Below are 17125 nucleotides of genomic sequence, written 5' to 3'. Positions count from 1 at the left end.
CAATTATTCATCGGTAAAATAATTATCACCGTATGACCACGCTTCTTTCGATGGCAAAAAAACCCCTGTACTTCGTGTCTTAAGACCATTTCTCATTAAACTAATTTTGTTTTAGAAGCTAACATGTATTTTAAATGTAGTTTTAAAGGTACAAATTGTAACTGCATGCTCGCCGATGTTTGTTTTTAGTAAGATAACGCCGAATCACGCTCTGACACGAGCTCACGTGAGATTACAACCAGTTGCCATTCTGTGTATTTTATACCTCTTTGGCAAATGTTATGATCTTTCAGATCTCACAAAATGATAAGTTTACATGTTTAAATTAAAAAATAAGACCATTATGAAGGATGCTTGTTGTTACAATGTCAACGTGGATTTTTCTAGTTAATTTGACGGTCAGTTTGTTTGTTTGTTTTGGGTTTAACGCCGTTTTTCAACAGTATTTCAGTCATGTAACGGCGGGCAGTTAACCTAACCAGTGTTCCTGGATTCTGAACCAGTACAAACCTGTTCTCCGCAAGTAACTGCCAACTTCCTCACATGAATCAGAGGTGGAGGATTAAGGATATCAGACACAATGTCGTTTATCAAATAGTCACGTAGAACATACGCCCCGCCCGAGGATCGAACTCGCGACCCCCAGATCCGTATACCAACGCTCTTACCTATTGAGCTAAGCGGGCGGTTGTTTTATATTTGTGACGGGCAGTCCAACCGTCAAAACTTAGAAGGACCAAAGTAATGGATGATAAATCACAGTACACAGTCAAGTAAAGTTACTGGTGTTATCGCTTGCGCATATTGCTGTGTAGACGCGGTAAACAGTAATTGTGTACAGTTCATACATGGTAAATTTAAATCACCAGAAAATTCGTAATTTTGGAAATTATGTGATAATTTTTACACAAGTCATCTACATCTACGGAAATATTTCCAACAATCAATTTCTGATCATAACTGGGAGGTCGGGGCAGTTGTTAAAAGCATGTTGCTGTGTTACATGATACATGATATTCATGTGTTAATTTAAGAGAGTAAGAGCAGTAATATATACACTCAGCTTTGTTAAATAAAAACAAGATCAAGGGCGTAGGCGCCACCCCAATATTTCGAGAAGGAAATCAGTGACGAATTGAACCTCCTTTTGATACATCTAAGTTTTATTATGTCTCCCCTCTGCCCCACCCCTCTGGGGGAGACATATTGTTTTTGCCCTGTCCGTCCGTCCGTACGTCACACTTCATTTCCGATCAATAACTGGGAACCATTTGACCTAGAACCTTCAAACTTCATAGGGTGGCAGGACTTATGGAGTAGACGACCCCAATTGTTTTGGGGGTCACTCCGTCAAAGGTCAAGGTCACAGGGGCCTGAACATGGAAAACCATTTCCGATTTGAGAACCACTTGACCCAGAATGTTGAAACTTCATAGGATGATTGATCATGCAGAGTAAATTACCCCTATTGATTTGGGGGTCACTGCGTTAAACGTCAAGGTCACGGGGGCCCGAACAAGGAAAACCATTTCCGGTCAGTAACTTAAGAACCACTTGACCAAGAATGTTGAAACTTCAAAGGATGATTGGTCATGCAGAGTAGATGACCCCTATTGATTTTGGGGTCACTTGATTAAAGGTCAAGGTCACAGGGGCCTGAACATGAAAAACCATTTCCAGTCAGTAACTTGAGAACCACTTGACCCAGAATGTTGAAACTTCATAGGATGATTGGTCATGCAGAGGAGATGACCCCTATTGATTTTGGGGTCACTCCATTAAAGGTCAAGGTCGCAGTGGACAGAAAATGATAATCCATTTCCAGTTTATAACTTAGAACCATTTGACCTAGAACCTTCAAACTTCATAGGGAGATAGGAATAACAGAGTAGGTGACCCTTATTGTTTTCGGGGGTCACTTCATCAAAGGTCAAGGTCACATGGGACTGAACATAGAAAACTCTTTCCAATCAATAACTTGAGAACAACTTGACCCAGAATGTTGAAACTTAATAGGATAATTGGACATGCAGAGTAAATGACCCCAAATGATTTTGGGGTCACTTGATCAAAGGTCAAGGTCACAGCAGCCCGAACATGGAAAAACCAAATCCAATTCATAACTTGAGAACCACTAGGCCCAGAATGTTGAAACTTAGTGGGATGATTGGACCTGCCAAATAGGTGATCTCTGTTGCAGCCAACCATCATTGTCTTTTTAGCTCATCTGATTTTTTGAAAAAAAATGATGAGTTATTGTCATCACTTGAGCGGTTGTCGGCGTCGGCGTCTACGTTGGCGTTGCCTGGTTAAGTTTTATGTTTAGGTCAGCTTTTCTCCTAAACTATCAAAGCTATTGCTTTGAAACTTGGAATACTTGTTCACCATCATAAGCTGACCCTGTATAGCAAGAAACATAACTCCATCTTGCTTTTTGCAAGATTTATGGCCCCTTTTGTACTTAGAAAATATCAGATTTCTTGGTTAAGTTTTATGTTTAGGTCAACTTTTCTCCTAAACTATCAAAGCTATTGCTTTGAAACTTGGAATACTTGTTCACCATCATAAGCAGACCCTGTACATCAAGAAACATAACTCCATCTTGCTTTTTGCAAGAATTATTGCCCCTTTTGGACTTAGAAAATCAGTTTTCTTGGTTAAGTTTTATGTTTAGGTCAGCTTTTATCCTAAACTATCAAAGCTATTGCTTTAAAACTTGCAACACTTGTTCACCATCATAGGCTGACCCTGTACACCAAGAAACATAACTCCATCCTGCTTTTTGCAAGATTTATGGCTCCTTTTGGACTTAGAAAATATCAGATTTCTTGGTTAAGTTTTATGTTTAGGTCAACTTTTTCTCTTAAACTATCAAAGCTATTGCTTTGAAACTTGCAACACTTGTTCACCATCATAAGCTGACCCTGTACAGCAAGCAACATAACTCCATCCTGCTTTTTGCAATAATAATTGCCCCTTTTGGACTTAGAAAAATCATTTTCTTGGTTGAATATTATGTTTAAGTCAACTTTTCTCATAAGCTATCAAAGCTATTGCTTTAAAACTTGCAACAGTTTTTCACCATCATAAGTGGACACTGTACATCAAGAAACATAACTCTATCCTGCTTTTTTCAAGAATGTTGGCCCTTTTTAGTCTTAGAAAATCATGGGTAGGACAATATTTCTATTATACAAAAAAAATCAGATGAGCGTCAGCACCCGCAAGGCGGTGCTCTTGTTTACTTTTGCACTTCTCCCCTGTTGACTTCTGGCATATACGACTATGCAGTGGGGGAGACATGCGCATTTTTACAAAAGAATCTTCTAGTTTGAATTTATTTCATATTCGCAACAAAATCAGTATTTAATACCCAAATCGGCAGTAATGGCAATTTCATTGGAAATTTCCTCCACTTTTTTGTATTAAACACATAGTAGCATGTTAATTGGTTATACTAACTATTGACATGAGTTCAAAACATTTTCAAATGAATGGGGTGACACTTGTACATATTTAACTCTTATGAAGTAGAAATCAGGCATGTGTTATAAATAAGGAAGTGTCTAGTCATCCGGTAACTGGACTCCTAGCCTGTGTTCTAGCTGGTCGGTAACCATATGCCTAGCCTGTCCCCTAGTGTTTTTCTAGCCGTCTGGTAAACAACTAACAGTGTAATAAAATAATTCAATTAATCATACTTTGTTTGCCAGTTACAACAATATTTACCTGTACACAAAATTTATACTGGGCTTAAATCAGACCAAATTTTCAACAAAAAATTATTTCTTTTTCTGAGCAACAGGTAAAAGCAGATGTGTGACAAATGTGATAATGGCTAGAAAATATGTGATGACATTTTATAAAACATATATTGTCATTTTTAGCTCACCTGTCACAACGTGACAAGATGAGCTTTTGTGGTCACCTTTCGTCCGTCGTCAGTCCATCCGTCCGTCCGTGCGTCAACAATTTCTTGTCTGCACGATAGTGGTTTCATTTATGGTTTTATTTTGACCAAACTTGCACTTAACTCGTATCACCATAAGATCACGGTTCCTTTCTTGAACTGGCCAGATCCCATTATGGGTTCTAGAGTTATGGTCCCTGAAAGGGCCAAAATTAGCTATTTTGACCTTGTCTGCACAATAGCAGCTTCATTTTTGATTTGATGATTTTAACCAAACTTGCACACAACTTGTATCACCACAAGATCTTGCTTCCTTTGAACTGGCCAGATTCCTTCATGGGTTCCAGAGTTATGGCTCCTTAAAGGTCTAAAATTGGCTATTTTGGCTTTTGCAGCCATATAGAGACTTCATTTATGGTTTTATTTGATACAAACTTTCAAAATATCTTCAACAACAATAAATCTTGGATTCCATGACAAATCAGATCCAATCGTAGGTTCCAGAGTTATTTTATATCTGATTATCTCCCCTGATTGTAATCAAAATGAATTAATATCACTAAGTACTTATAGGACTTATTTGAAATTTCATTATTGTTATTAGTTGGACTGAGACAATCATGGTAGATGACTATGGGCTGATTTTATGTCAAACTACCTCCCTTTATTTCAAATTAAAATGGGTATATCTCCATAACTAATGAAGATACTGATCTGAAATTTCATTATGTCAACAGATTTATTTGGCAGATCCTTCTTTTGTTCACTTACAATATTATTTTTTTTAATTACTTCCCTTTTTACCTTACTATAAATAGCTTATTTTTAGTAACTTTTTTATTGTTGGCCGTAGGGAAAAACCGAGACCACTTTTCTGTGGTATAACATGGATGGTACCTCCAATTTTTAGGTGTATTTTGACATATCTATACCTTGTAAGAATTTTTTTCTTTTTGGTTAAATTTCTTCCCTTTGTTGTTCCTGTCCTTTGGACTTAGATATTTTTTCTGAGGACCTTCTTGTCCTCAAGTGCAATGATAACAGGTGAGCAATATAGAGCCATCATGGCCCTCTTGTTTATGATCATGTTTAGGGCATACCGTGAACATACTAAAAATTTTTTATAATTTCTCATTAATACTTTTATGTACCAAATATTCTGGAGCAACACTCTATCTTCACATTGTTATTGAAACTACTGTTCATCAGATATTTTTCGGGACAACAAAAACATTACTGAAACACTTTTAAGCAACAAAAGTTAAAATATAACCAGCGTTTTTAATACAAATATTGATTATTATAATTATATTATATGAAGGTTAGCAATTTTAATAATCTAAATTTAAGAACAACATTTTAACTGTAAAATACGTATAATTCATTAATAAATTGATTACCTGACTGCTAGAAAAAAACCTAGCAGAAAGGCTAGGTGTACTGTTACCAGATGGTTAGAACACAGGCTAGGGGTCTGGTTAGCTGATGGCTAGATATCCCTATAAAATGTTTACAACTATTTGATCTAGAATAAACTGATAAAACAAAAGTGTGGTGATGTGAAATACTCAATATTCAATGACTTTTGTTTAATACAAACAACCTTTAATAACAAATGTTAAAAAATTCATACGACTACATTTTGTGATAGGTGTATAATGTACATCATGAGCATGTAATTGTATTATTTATCTGTGTGCATCACTAGACAATAAAGTAAGCATCTCTTACAGAGAAAAGTTCTGTGTTTTCTCGGCAAAAATTAGTATCTCAAGTCAGTATACGACATACTTAAGTTAAACTGTGTTAATCGCTTGAAAAAAAAATAGGTAAATGTTATAAACTATGGTAATTTGATATGCATAGATGCTTAACCTTTAGCCTGCTGGCGGCAAGTGATTCTGCCTTTGCGACCAGTGCAGACCAAGATCAGCCTGCACATCCGTGCAGTCTGATCATGGTCTGCACTGTTCGCTGTTCAGTCAGTAAATTTTCAGTGAACACCCCTTCAAATAATAAATGGTACTGCCCAAATTGAATGATGGACCAGTCCATTTTAGAAATTTAGCAGGGTAAAGGTTAAAATTTTCTAGTTGTTGCTTGAGTATTTGTTGCCATCAGCTGTAAAACGTTTAGACTGGCCCACATTTAAGACTGATTCGGAATACCCAAGTAGACTGTAATACTATTGATTAATAATTTGAATGAGTAAGGCTTTGTTTAGGTATTTCACCTATTCACTTAAAAAACAAACAAAAAGATATATAACAACTGACCCTACCAACCAATATGTTAAGGTATCATAATGGCAAGGAATGAAAAAATGTTTGAAGGTTTGTTTTATTAGTAGAGACAGTTTTCTTCTGTTATATATAAATATAGTTAACTATTACTAGATGTATATTCTTGAAATTGAAATGAAAGGGAAAGCAAAATATTAATGTTGCAATATGAGATCAATTCATCTATTCATTTCTTTGCTAAATACACTACACTTTCAAAATTTAGCTTGTGTCAAGATTTTCTATATATAGTAACTTTTCATTTCAGTATAATTAATTTTCAAATAAGTATTGAGCTTTCTTCAGTCACAACTGAGTTAGTATAGTGGGTATAAATTAATATATTACATGTACATAGTCGTCACCAGAGCTTTTGAATTTATACCTTGTTGGTGCTCAGCTTAACGTGCAATACATGTAGGATGAATCCTTCTAGTATTCCAGAACTAGACTTTGGATGAATGTTTTGGTAAAATTTAAAATACTAATTTCTTGTATTGTTTAGAGAAGCCTCTTGCCTTACATGTACTGTTGAACCTGCGTTAGTGGCCACCTGTAAAAGTAGCCACTTGCCTTAAGCAGACAGTCAGCTAACTTCACAAATGAGCGGCGCCATGAGAAAACCAACATAGTGGCTTTGCGACCAGCATGGATCCAGACCAGCCTGTGCACCATCGCAGACTGGTCAGTATCCATGTTGTTCACTAACGGTTTCTCTGATTGTAATAGGCTTTCAAAGCGAACAGCATGGATCCTGACCAGACTGCACAGATCCGCAGGCTGGTCTGGATCCATGCTGGTGGCAAAGCCATTATGTTGGTTTTCTCATTGCACGGCTCAGTTCAACTTTTTGTTCTATTTTTAACTTGTCTTAAGCAGCTTCCAGCCTTAAGCTGCCAGATTGTGTTGCTACCTTGGCCTGCTGCTTAACCTTTAACCTGCTTAATTTCTAAAATGGACTGGTCCATAATTCAATGTGGGCAGTACTATTTATTATTTTTTAGGGATGTTCATTAAATTTACTGACTGAATAGCTGTGCAGGCTGATCTTGGTCAGCACTAGTTACAAAGACAGAATCACTTGCTGCCAGCAGGCAGAATCTCTTGCCGCCAGAACGCAGAATCACTTTCCGCCAGCAGGCAGAATGACTTGCTAGCAGCAGGCTTAGGGTTAAAAAGTGATGTTTATGATACTAAATGTTTATTTTATTCAGGTACAAGAGACAATGAAGTTTTATTGCACTGCCGGCAGGGGAACAGAGATATTTCTTGCTAAAGAACTCGAACAAGCAACAAACAAATATACAAACTAAATCATATCCTACATAGATTGAAATATTACTTCAGTTAACAATAAAACGCTGTTAGGATTTAGTGAACCTGTTGAATATGGCTCGTCCGTAGGCGTACATTTTAGGAAATTGCTGTACAAAATTGTATTGTACAAATCCGGTTTGTGGTAAAGTTTTTTTTTCTGGAAAGAATTTGACTGCAAATCCGGATTGTGGTAAATATTTTTCTGGGGGGAATTTGACTGGCTGTCATTTTCTGGCAGGTGTATCAGAAGTATATATATATCTATATATATTTTCATAGGGCGACAATCAAAATCATCATTCTGGAATCGTTTTTATACTTTACAGACAAGGTTACACTGTGGACTGTAAGTACTGGAATCTTTATAGTTTATAAAGTTTTTAAAAATTATAGCCTATACGAAGTCTTAAACTGACAGTTGAATACAAATTTATTTTTTTAAATGTGACAATATTTATTTTCTTGTATTCCAATTTTCGATATTTATTGGTATGTACCTTAATGTATTTCAACTTATAAATTAATATGTTTCTTGTTTGTACTAACAGAAATCTTTTTTTTTTTCAAAATATCATATTTTGATCTAAATCTGACATATCTGTATAAACTAGATTTTTAACGAATTGTTGCAATACGCTTGGGTTTTGCTATTTAACAGTCTTCTGCGATTTGGCACTATTTTATCATACTTGGAGCCTCACCATGAGAGAAACTCAACATAGTGCATTCGCGACCAGCATGGATCCAGACAAGCCTCTTATCACAATAGGCTTTGAAAGCGAACAACATGGATCCTGACCAGACTGCGCGGATGTGCAGGCTGGTCTTGATCCATGCTGGTCGCAAATGCACTATGTTGGTTTTCTCATGGTGGGGCTCAACTTAACATACTTTGTATCAGACATACAAAACAACTTGACATTCAAATGCTACAATATGTTTAAAAATGTTATTATAACCATAAAAGATAGAATACTATACATATATACACTAACCTAAGATTTACAATCAAAGGCCTGAATGGCCTGAGTCGGCTAATGATTGATGTACTGACAGTATAGTCTACCAGTTTCAGTTTGTTTTTAGTTTTTTTCTTAAAATTTCATAACACAGCTCGATATTTACCCAAAATATTATATCCGGATACGATTACACTTTTCTCCAGTTTGAACAATATATTTTACAAATTGTGATGATACGAAGACATTTAGCAGCAATTGGCAGTATCTGGCATTGAAGTTTACGGTTAAATTACCTCTTACTTAAATCTTTTCATAAAAAAGTTGTTTCGTTTCGCCAAACATAGACGATCTACTTTCGATTTCAAAAACTACAAGAAAATACAATTTAATGTTTCGCCGATTTGTTTATTTCTCGAAAAATAAGAATTAAAATCATTTTTAATATCAGTAGTAACTAAACAAACCAGTAAGAGCTTCTTCTTCCGATAATTTATCCGTTTACTGACTGCAAAATTAAACCCACGCAAAGTTTATAGAAATCATACGATGCGTGTTTACGTTCAATGTGGGAGAATTAAGGCTGATCGGCTATGTTACCTAACGCATCCAGACGATTCAGATTTTGTTTTTGAAAAAGCATTGTGTGCGTTTCTGTAATTTTATATACGTTTTTATACGCTTAGAAATTATTAGACATGCGTATTTGCATTATTTCTATACGTAATTTACACTAATACGCATCTTATCTGGAGCCCTGCTGGAACTATTTTTTGTCTTTCGCTGGATGTTACCCAAGCTTTGTAAGCCTGTGCAATTCTTAAAATGCACATTTATGCGTAATGAGTTACATTCGAGAATTGCACAATTACAAGTCATAAATATAACAGATTACATCGTATATTGGTCATAGCAAAGGGAATTGACACAACTTAACTTCATTCATGCAGTGAACTGTTTGAAGTTTGAGAAATCTAATGGAACTACATCCCTTCACTGTGTTATTTGGTCCATTTAGACTTAGAGAATCGCTGGATAGCAAGGACTCGTCAAAACGATTTCATCGTTTAGCCGACTCAAAAAATTATCACGAAGGTTTCTTATCAAAATGGGCTTTGGCTATGACAAAAGCTATTTCAGGAATTTGAGAGCATATATGGAGTTTTTATTATCATTTAACACAGTAAAATTAAGATTAATTTTGCGCACAATATATCAAGTCCATTAGTCATGCCGGTCCCAATACGGATTGGAACAATCCCACTTCTAAATTTGAGAAAGGCTCCTCTGACGGACTTGTTAAGAGCTACTTTGCAGTACTATTAAATTTCAAAGTTGTGCTTAAAATCTAATAAATTCTAAGCTTGTTTTTTTCCGAGTTCGTATAGTTCGTATACATCTGTTTTTCCCATCTTTCAATAAATTCATAGTCTAAACATAACATAAAGGTATTCAATATTATCCTTCTCCCTGCAAACACGTTTATTATGAAAATTTATCACATTGAAATGAAAGCAGTTGACAAACTCTAAGTTCCAATTTTGACCTTTATTATCCCTTTTCAGATGGGAACAGACAAAATATTTCTATTTAGTCTTGAGTTTTCTATATTGGCGAACACTTACATAAATTTTAAACCACTGATTTCCTGCTGATACATGACAAATGCTTCCAGTCCCAACCTCCATGCGCCATCATATTAGTAGCGTGCCTTATTGTAAACAATGCCACCACTATGAACCATTGCCTGCAAATAACTGGAAGTATCAGCTGCTACCTGACCTGACAAATCGTCTCTTATTTCACTTAGCGTACGAATTGAAAGTGTACTAGCTTAATCTACTCTTCAAAACCATCTAGGATCGGAGTGAGTGAGGACCGTTTGCAGCACTTTTAAATATAGATCAGACAATATGCATGTAATTGTGAAAATTGTATATTCAGAACTGATAAGTCATGTTTGCCCTCACTGTGGATTATTTTAGTAGGATATTGGAGGTATCATATATTGTACTGGCCTATCAGAAGTCCACGTTTTGTACAAAGCTAAGATCTACCGTTAAGGAATTTTTCTTTTGCATTTTTTTCTGCTATGGACATTTTAACCGAGCAACTGCCTCTGTGTGTCTCAAAGTGGCTTCGGGTCTGCCAGATATGTTTATCTGCACTGAATAGCTATAACCACTGAAAGATTCCTAAAGTAAAAACTAGATCTCAGTCTCACTTCAATATAGAAATAGATCACAATTTTATTGATGCAAACTGTGTAAAGCATAATTAACTAGAGCTATCACTGAAGGTGATGAATGTACCCCCGCACGCACTGATATTGTAATTTGACGCACACAACATTGCGTAACTATATGGACTGAATATATATGTAGACTCTATGTATACAGTATAGTAACCAATACAATACAATACAATACAATACAATACAATACAATACAAATTTTATTTATTGTCGGTATGGCACATAACAAATCAACATTAGCTAATAAATTACATTATTACCATAACGCATGTCAAAATAACAAGCTTTTATTCAACGGAATATTACTAAATCTAGACAAAACAAAAAATGTGTATTGCACCACATTTCTTGTACACAGAAACCTAGTTATTCTTTTTTGAAAAAAAATTGTTTTTTTTATTCATTATGTTGAGACCGCAAGTACAGATATACAAATATATGTGATCTTTACCAAAAGGTATGGACAGTCCAAATAGGTTTTATAAAAGACAAAATCTATGTTTCCTAAACACATCGGCCTCTCTATAAAGCTTCTCTTACTTGTTCTGAACAATTTAGTTCGACGTATAAAAATTCCAAAATGAAAATGCATGTGAGGAGAGGTTGAAAAATAAATAAAATGAAGCTTAAGTACCTCGTTCAGTAGTTAGTAGTTGTCAACCAACTAGGAAGTGTACGTATGTATAATTATACATACTTGGTCTTATGTAATAACACCGTTTTAAATACTTTTTTTTTTATATCTGTTTGACAGGGACATGTTAAAATAAATTCATCATGAAGTTTATAGTATATACAATATCGTTCACCTTTAACAGTAATCTACCAGTTTGAACATGTAGCGTGCGAAAGGAAGGGATGATATTCAATTTTTTAAAAAAATAGGAATACATAAAGATTTGTTAATAGAATTTAAATGGACAACTGAATTCAAATTATTCCTTTTAAAATATGGCAATATCAAACCACGCACACCTTCTGCGTTTACATCGATTTTACACCCCTTCGAACTGTTAAGTTTTTGCTTGTTTAGCTATGTAGACCATTTTCAATGACACGAACACTTGAACTTTCAAGGAATGTACATTCATTTGATTCATATGTATAATGCAAATGCATTATGGCTTTGGTGGAAAAAACGGAAAGTGGGTTTTCCGCGGGAGCTGACCTGTACATCCGTCTCCTGGTTATTGACAAATGTCCATGTTTGTTCAGTTATACAATTTTGTTATAGGCAGCAGGGTATATTGGTTATTTATAAAAGACAGGTTTTATTCCATGGGTCATACAACGGTGCTTTTCTTAACAGTTTATCAAATTTATTAGGTACAGCGGGCACGTAAGATAGAAACAGTAATATTAAGATGCAAACAGATTAAAAATATGTAAATTAAATTTAAAAAAGTAAATTGGTGCAGCTGGAAGGGGCGATTTGGCTTTAATTTGGATAAAATTAATATCCTGCCTGTTTTCGCTCTGGTTTTCTGAAATGAAGGATGTGTTGGAATTTATATGCATTTACTTACAGATATTCCTATCTCATTTTGTTCTTTAGATTTATTCCTAAGAATCCTATACTTTGATGATAACGTAAACACTGTTTTAAAAAAACTCTGTAAATAAATGGCAAGAAAATACATCTAGCCTAATTTGTACTAGAAGGAATGCTGGGGTTCTATTTTCCAGATATTATCTATATATTTCGACTTGTTTTATCAGTAATTTTCATCACTGAAGTTGCATTGGACCGTGTTGTCAGTTAAAATAATAAGAAGGTAACACATTTTATATAAACCGCTTCTTCGCGGGTTTACCTAATAGTATATTTGTTTAACTGACAGACTTTAATCCACGGGTCATGCAAAAGTGCTCTCTTTTTGATAATTAATGATAATAAGCAGGGTATATTGGTAATTGTATAACTGAAGGCTTAAATCCGTGGGTCATGCACAAGTGCTCTCTTTTTTGCTAAAAACAACCGCTCTTCAGAGGAAATCAAATTTATTGGGTACAGTGTGTTCAGTGTGTTCATTAGATAGAAACAATATTAAGCCGCAAACCAAAATTAAAACATGTTAATTAAATAAAAAACATTAAATTGTTCATGTTTTAAAGGGCCAAGCTTTTTTGGATAATATCATCTCTAGTTATATTTTGTCTTGTCTGGTTCTCATCAGTGTTAATTAATGCCCTGTTTGTTTATATTTTTGGCATTCTCAATTGAAGGATGTATTGAATTTTATATGTAATTACTTAGACATTCCTGTCTCATTTTATACTTTTAATTTTATTCCTAAGAATCCTATACTTTTATGACAATGTATACATTGTTTTGAATCACTCTGTGATGTCCGTTGTGTCAGTAAGAAGGTACCGGTAAGACATTTCATATAACCAGCTTCCTCGCGGGCTATAAAAATCCTCTTACCTTAACTTATAACAGAAATTCCATATAAAACAGAGCGAAAAAAAAAGATATAATAATAAGACAATTGAGATAATTTGTCAGGTCACACGCTTGTTAACGTAAATGTATCATGTCTTTCTTCATATACTACAAATAAAGATATGCTGAGGAATGTTAGCAGTTCATTCACAGGTAGAATTTGTTGAAACGTATTAAATAGAAATTATTGATATAACTTACACATATATTTCATAAGTACCGAACGTTTAAGAGGGGAATACATCATATATTAACGCTTAAACCATAGCAAAACTTCATTAAATAGTGTAGTTTTTATTCTGTTTATACAGTAAAACTGTTCGTGTAACAACCTACTTAGTTAACGTTTCCTCAGGGAATAGATAACAAACAGATAGAATATACTTAATAATATGTAATCAGTCTAGCGTAACAACCCACTTACTTTATTTAACGTGTGTTTCTTCAGGGAATACATAACAAACAGATAGAATATACTTAATAAAAGATAACCAGTCTAGCGTAACAACCCACTTAATTAACGCGTGTTTCTTCAGGGAATACATAACAAACAGATAGAATATACGTAATAAAGGATAACCAGTCTAGAGTAACAACCCACTTACTTAACGTGTGTTTCTTCAGGGAATACATAACAAACATATAGAATATACTTAATAAAAGATATCCAGCCTAACCAGTAACGACCTACTCAGTTAATGTTTCTTCAGAGAATTCATAACAAACAGAATATACTAAATAAAAATAATCAGTCTAGTGTAACAACTCACTTATTTAATGTGTGTTTTTTTCAGGAAATACATAACAAACAGTTAGAAAATAGTGTAACAGCCCACTTAATTAACGTGTGTTTCTTCAAACAGTCAAAATTAATCTTAATGAAATTAATCTCCTGTCTTTGTCGCTGTTTTTCGTGGTTCAGCACACCTTTAAATAATGTCCTGTATATTCTACTGTATATAAAATTGACAATGTTCACAGACTTGTCATATGTAGCGAGAACTTGTTTTGAACTCAAATAATACGAAGAGACAAGTAGGGGTTGATATATGCTTACATGAGATTTTTCCTCTTAATTTTGCTCACTGCAAAATCATATTAAAAGCAAATTGCTGTGATCTGGTATTTCTCCTCATTCTAAAATTGAGTTTTGTTTCACCAAATACAATGAAGATATCTGTTTAACTTTACAGTGTGATTTCGAAACACATCGTAGCCGAAAAGGGAGACAATTCACTATAGACATTTTATTTCCATATTAAGTGACTTATATATCATGTTGCCCTAAACTATATGATCAGCGTTTGTTCCTATAACAAATCTAAAAGACATTTCAAAATTAGGTTTAATATTTTTTTATCAACCAAAATAAACGTATCTACTTTTTCACTGTTATTAATATTTCATATTATAGCTATGATTTTCTAATTAATATGTAATATTTTTTAAATAGTGCCAGAATACCTCAGAATGGCTTCACTTAAAAGTGGTGACTTTGAGGAAGTAGAAAAAGAGGTGTTTGAGAAGCTGAAAAAAGATGATAATGTCGACTATGTGGCACTTGAAAATGATCCAGAGGAGATGAAAATTGCGTTGACCAAAATGAAAGAAATTTACGATGAATCTATGTACATGTTGAGCCATGCCAACTCCCTTGACGAAGCACTTGGGCATCTGTCACCAGAAAGACAAGAATTGATCAAAACATCTTTCCGCCTTCAGAGCTTTAATGTAGATATTCAGGTATACAAACGGTCAATAGCATCCCATAGACTGTAGCTTACAAATATTAGATTGTCCAGTGATTCAAGAGCTTAGATGAGTAATTAGTAATTATACAATATTACTTGTTATAGACTAAAATTAGTTTTGACTCAAATTAAGTTTACGGATATGAAAATATTTTAGTTATTTAAATTTAGAGGTTAGTAAAATACAACAAAAAATGATGTCATTACATTACCAAAAATAGTTTGGCATTTTTTCGCCCCCACCCCATCCAACAAAAAAATCCTGAAAATCTCTAACGTATCGAGACGTGCAAGTAAATTAAGAGGTACGTACATATACATTTCATTACCTTTCTTAATTGATTAGGATGTTCTATTTCAGAAACAAACGGACGGAACAATAAGTTTGCTGTTTGCTTCCCTTGAAGGAACCCCGTTGAAGTTTGTACCATCAGTCGTTCAGATAGACGCCAGCAACTACAAGAAGTACCGTTCGATACTAGTCGCAAGGATCATTTTTGAGGCTGTTGTTCTGGTGCTTAATCTCATAGGCCTGAAGGTGTCTCCATCGCAGAAAGTTTTAGCTGAAGCTATCGATGTGATTACTACAATCATGTCTGCACATAGCGAATTACTAGGTGATGTAGATGATATGATTAAAGCTGAAGCAGCAAAAGACTACCCAGCTATTGGCAGAGCTGTAGTGAGATGCTTGATTAATCTCATCTCATTCATAACATCTCCGATACTTGGTCTTGTCAAAATCATCATCCAGGACATGTCTTGGTGGGATATTATCATATCCATTGTTCAGGTTGCGTGCTTCATCATAACCATAATAGCAACTGGCGGGGCTGCTCTGGTTGCGAAGATAATTTCAATGATACTTGATGCTGCAGCGTTTTTGAAGAAGCTGGTAGAAGTGAAGGAGTTTGATGCTCATTGTATCGGTTTCTCCGCCTGATTGTCAAAGTGACGAGATAAGAAAAATCTGACGTTGAACTAGTTTACTGACGCTGGCTTAAGTATATCAATATAAATATACAGATTCATTTTCATTGCTGCGTTCGTATTCATCGATACTTTAAGTGTGCTTTTAAGACTTTGCTTTTATATGGATAAATTTCAATTTTAACTAAACAAGAATAGAATATAATGAAATTTGTCTTAAATGTGTATTTTGTAGCTACAAACATTAAAGTAAAACCTCATCAGTGTACATATCCTATAAAATTGACTTTGCATTGTGAAACAGCATACTATATGTTGTAAACAAATATATACAGTACGTTAAAATACATTATCATATCTCTGGTCATTCTATGACCGTTTGATACATTACATATTTGTTGGATTGCTCAATGTATAAACATAAATATCATATGTTAACCAAGTTCTGGAGTTCTGGTGACTTGAATATTCGTCGTTCTTGCATTTAAGTCTTAGAATTTATACTGATGTCAGATGTGCTGCTTTTTCATTTACATGTATCTACATATCTGCGTTGCTTTGTATTTCAATAAAATTATAATAAATGTATGATTATGTTTTTACTTCTTAATACCCGGTATGGGTGTATAAAGAAGCATTTCAATGATGCTGAATATATGCAAATAGTACAAACAGTCTTTGCTACCCTTTAGACCGGTCAGGATTTCTAATAATTGTAATATAGACTATAATTGAAATGTTAAAGAGTTTCCATCAACTTTGTAGTTTAAATGAAAATGAAAGTATTTGACTTATTCAATTCGAAAACAGTACACGGTTTGTTTGAGAAAAAAGCCGAATAGTGTTTAAAATCCAATTTAACTACCCCTGTTTGTCTTTCTCGTAGCGTATGTATTCGGCCATGACTGGGACGATGACGTCAGTGTGCCCGGAAGTATTAACCTGCGCGCGCAACTTTCACTTTATCAAAATAACAGAACATGGCTTCCAACAACAATTTCGCCGAAAATATTGACAATTCTGACTCAGATTCTTCGTTTGGGGATGAATTTCCAGAAAATAATGGCATTGGGCACGTTGGCTATCGATTTGAACCGCAAGTAGGCAGTAGCGACGAGTTAAGTGAAAGTGATGAGAGTGAATCCGACGGCGAACCAGAGATCGAAATTGGAAATCTAAGAATGGACAATTTAGATTGGTGCAGTTGTAGTAACTGCATCATTATGAGAACAGAGACTGAGAACATCTGTTGCAGAGAGATCCAGCATGTGCTCAC

The 17125-nt window shown here is 34.6% G+C and overlaps 1 protein-coding gene across 1 annotated transcript; it reads left to right on the top strand.

Moving 5' to 3' along the window:
- Positions 1-7546: 7546 nt before the first annotated feature.
- LOC123539250 (uncharacterized) lies at positions 7547-16437 on the top strand. Its single transcript, XM_045323812.2, has 3 exons — positions 7547-7855; positions 14622-14911; positions 15281-16437. The coding sequence occupies exons 2-3, from the start codon at positions 14639-14641 to the stop codon at positions 15860-15862; spliced, it is 855 nt and encodes a 284-aa protein (XP_045179747.2). The 5' UTR covers positions 7547-7855; positions 14622-14638; the 3' UTR covers positions 15863-16437.
- The last annotated feature ends 688 nt before the right edge of the window (positions 16438-17125 follow it).

This window comes from Mercenaria mercenaria, chromosome 1 (genome assembly GCF_021730395.1).
Source record: "Mercenaria mercenaria strain notata chromosome 1, MADL_Memer_1, whole genome shotgun sequence".
NCBI classification, from domain to species: domain Eukaryota; kingdom Metazoa; phylum Mollusca; class Bivalvia; order Venerida; family Veneridae; genus Mercenaria; species Mercenaria mercenaria.
Note: the sequence above shows the minus strand (reverse complement) of the source record. Positions and strands in the feature narration are given on the sequence as shown.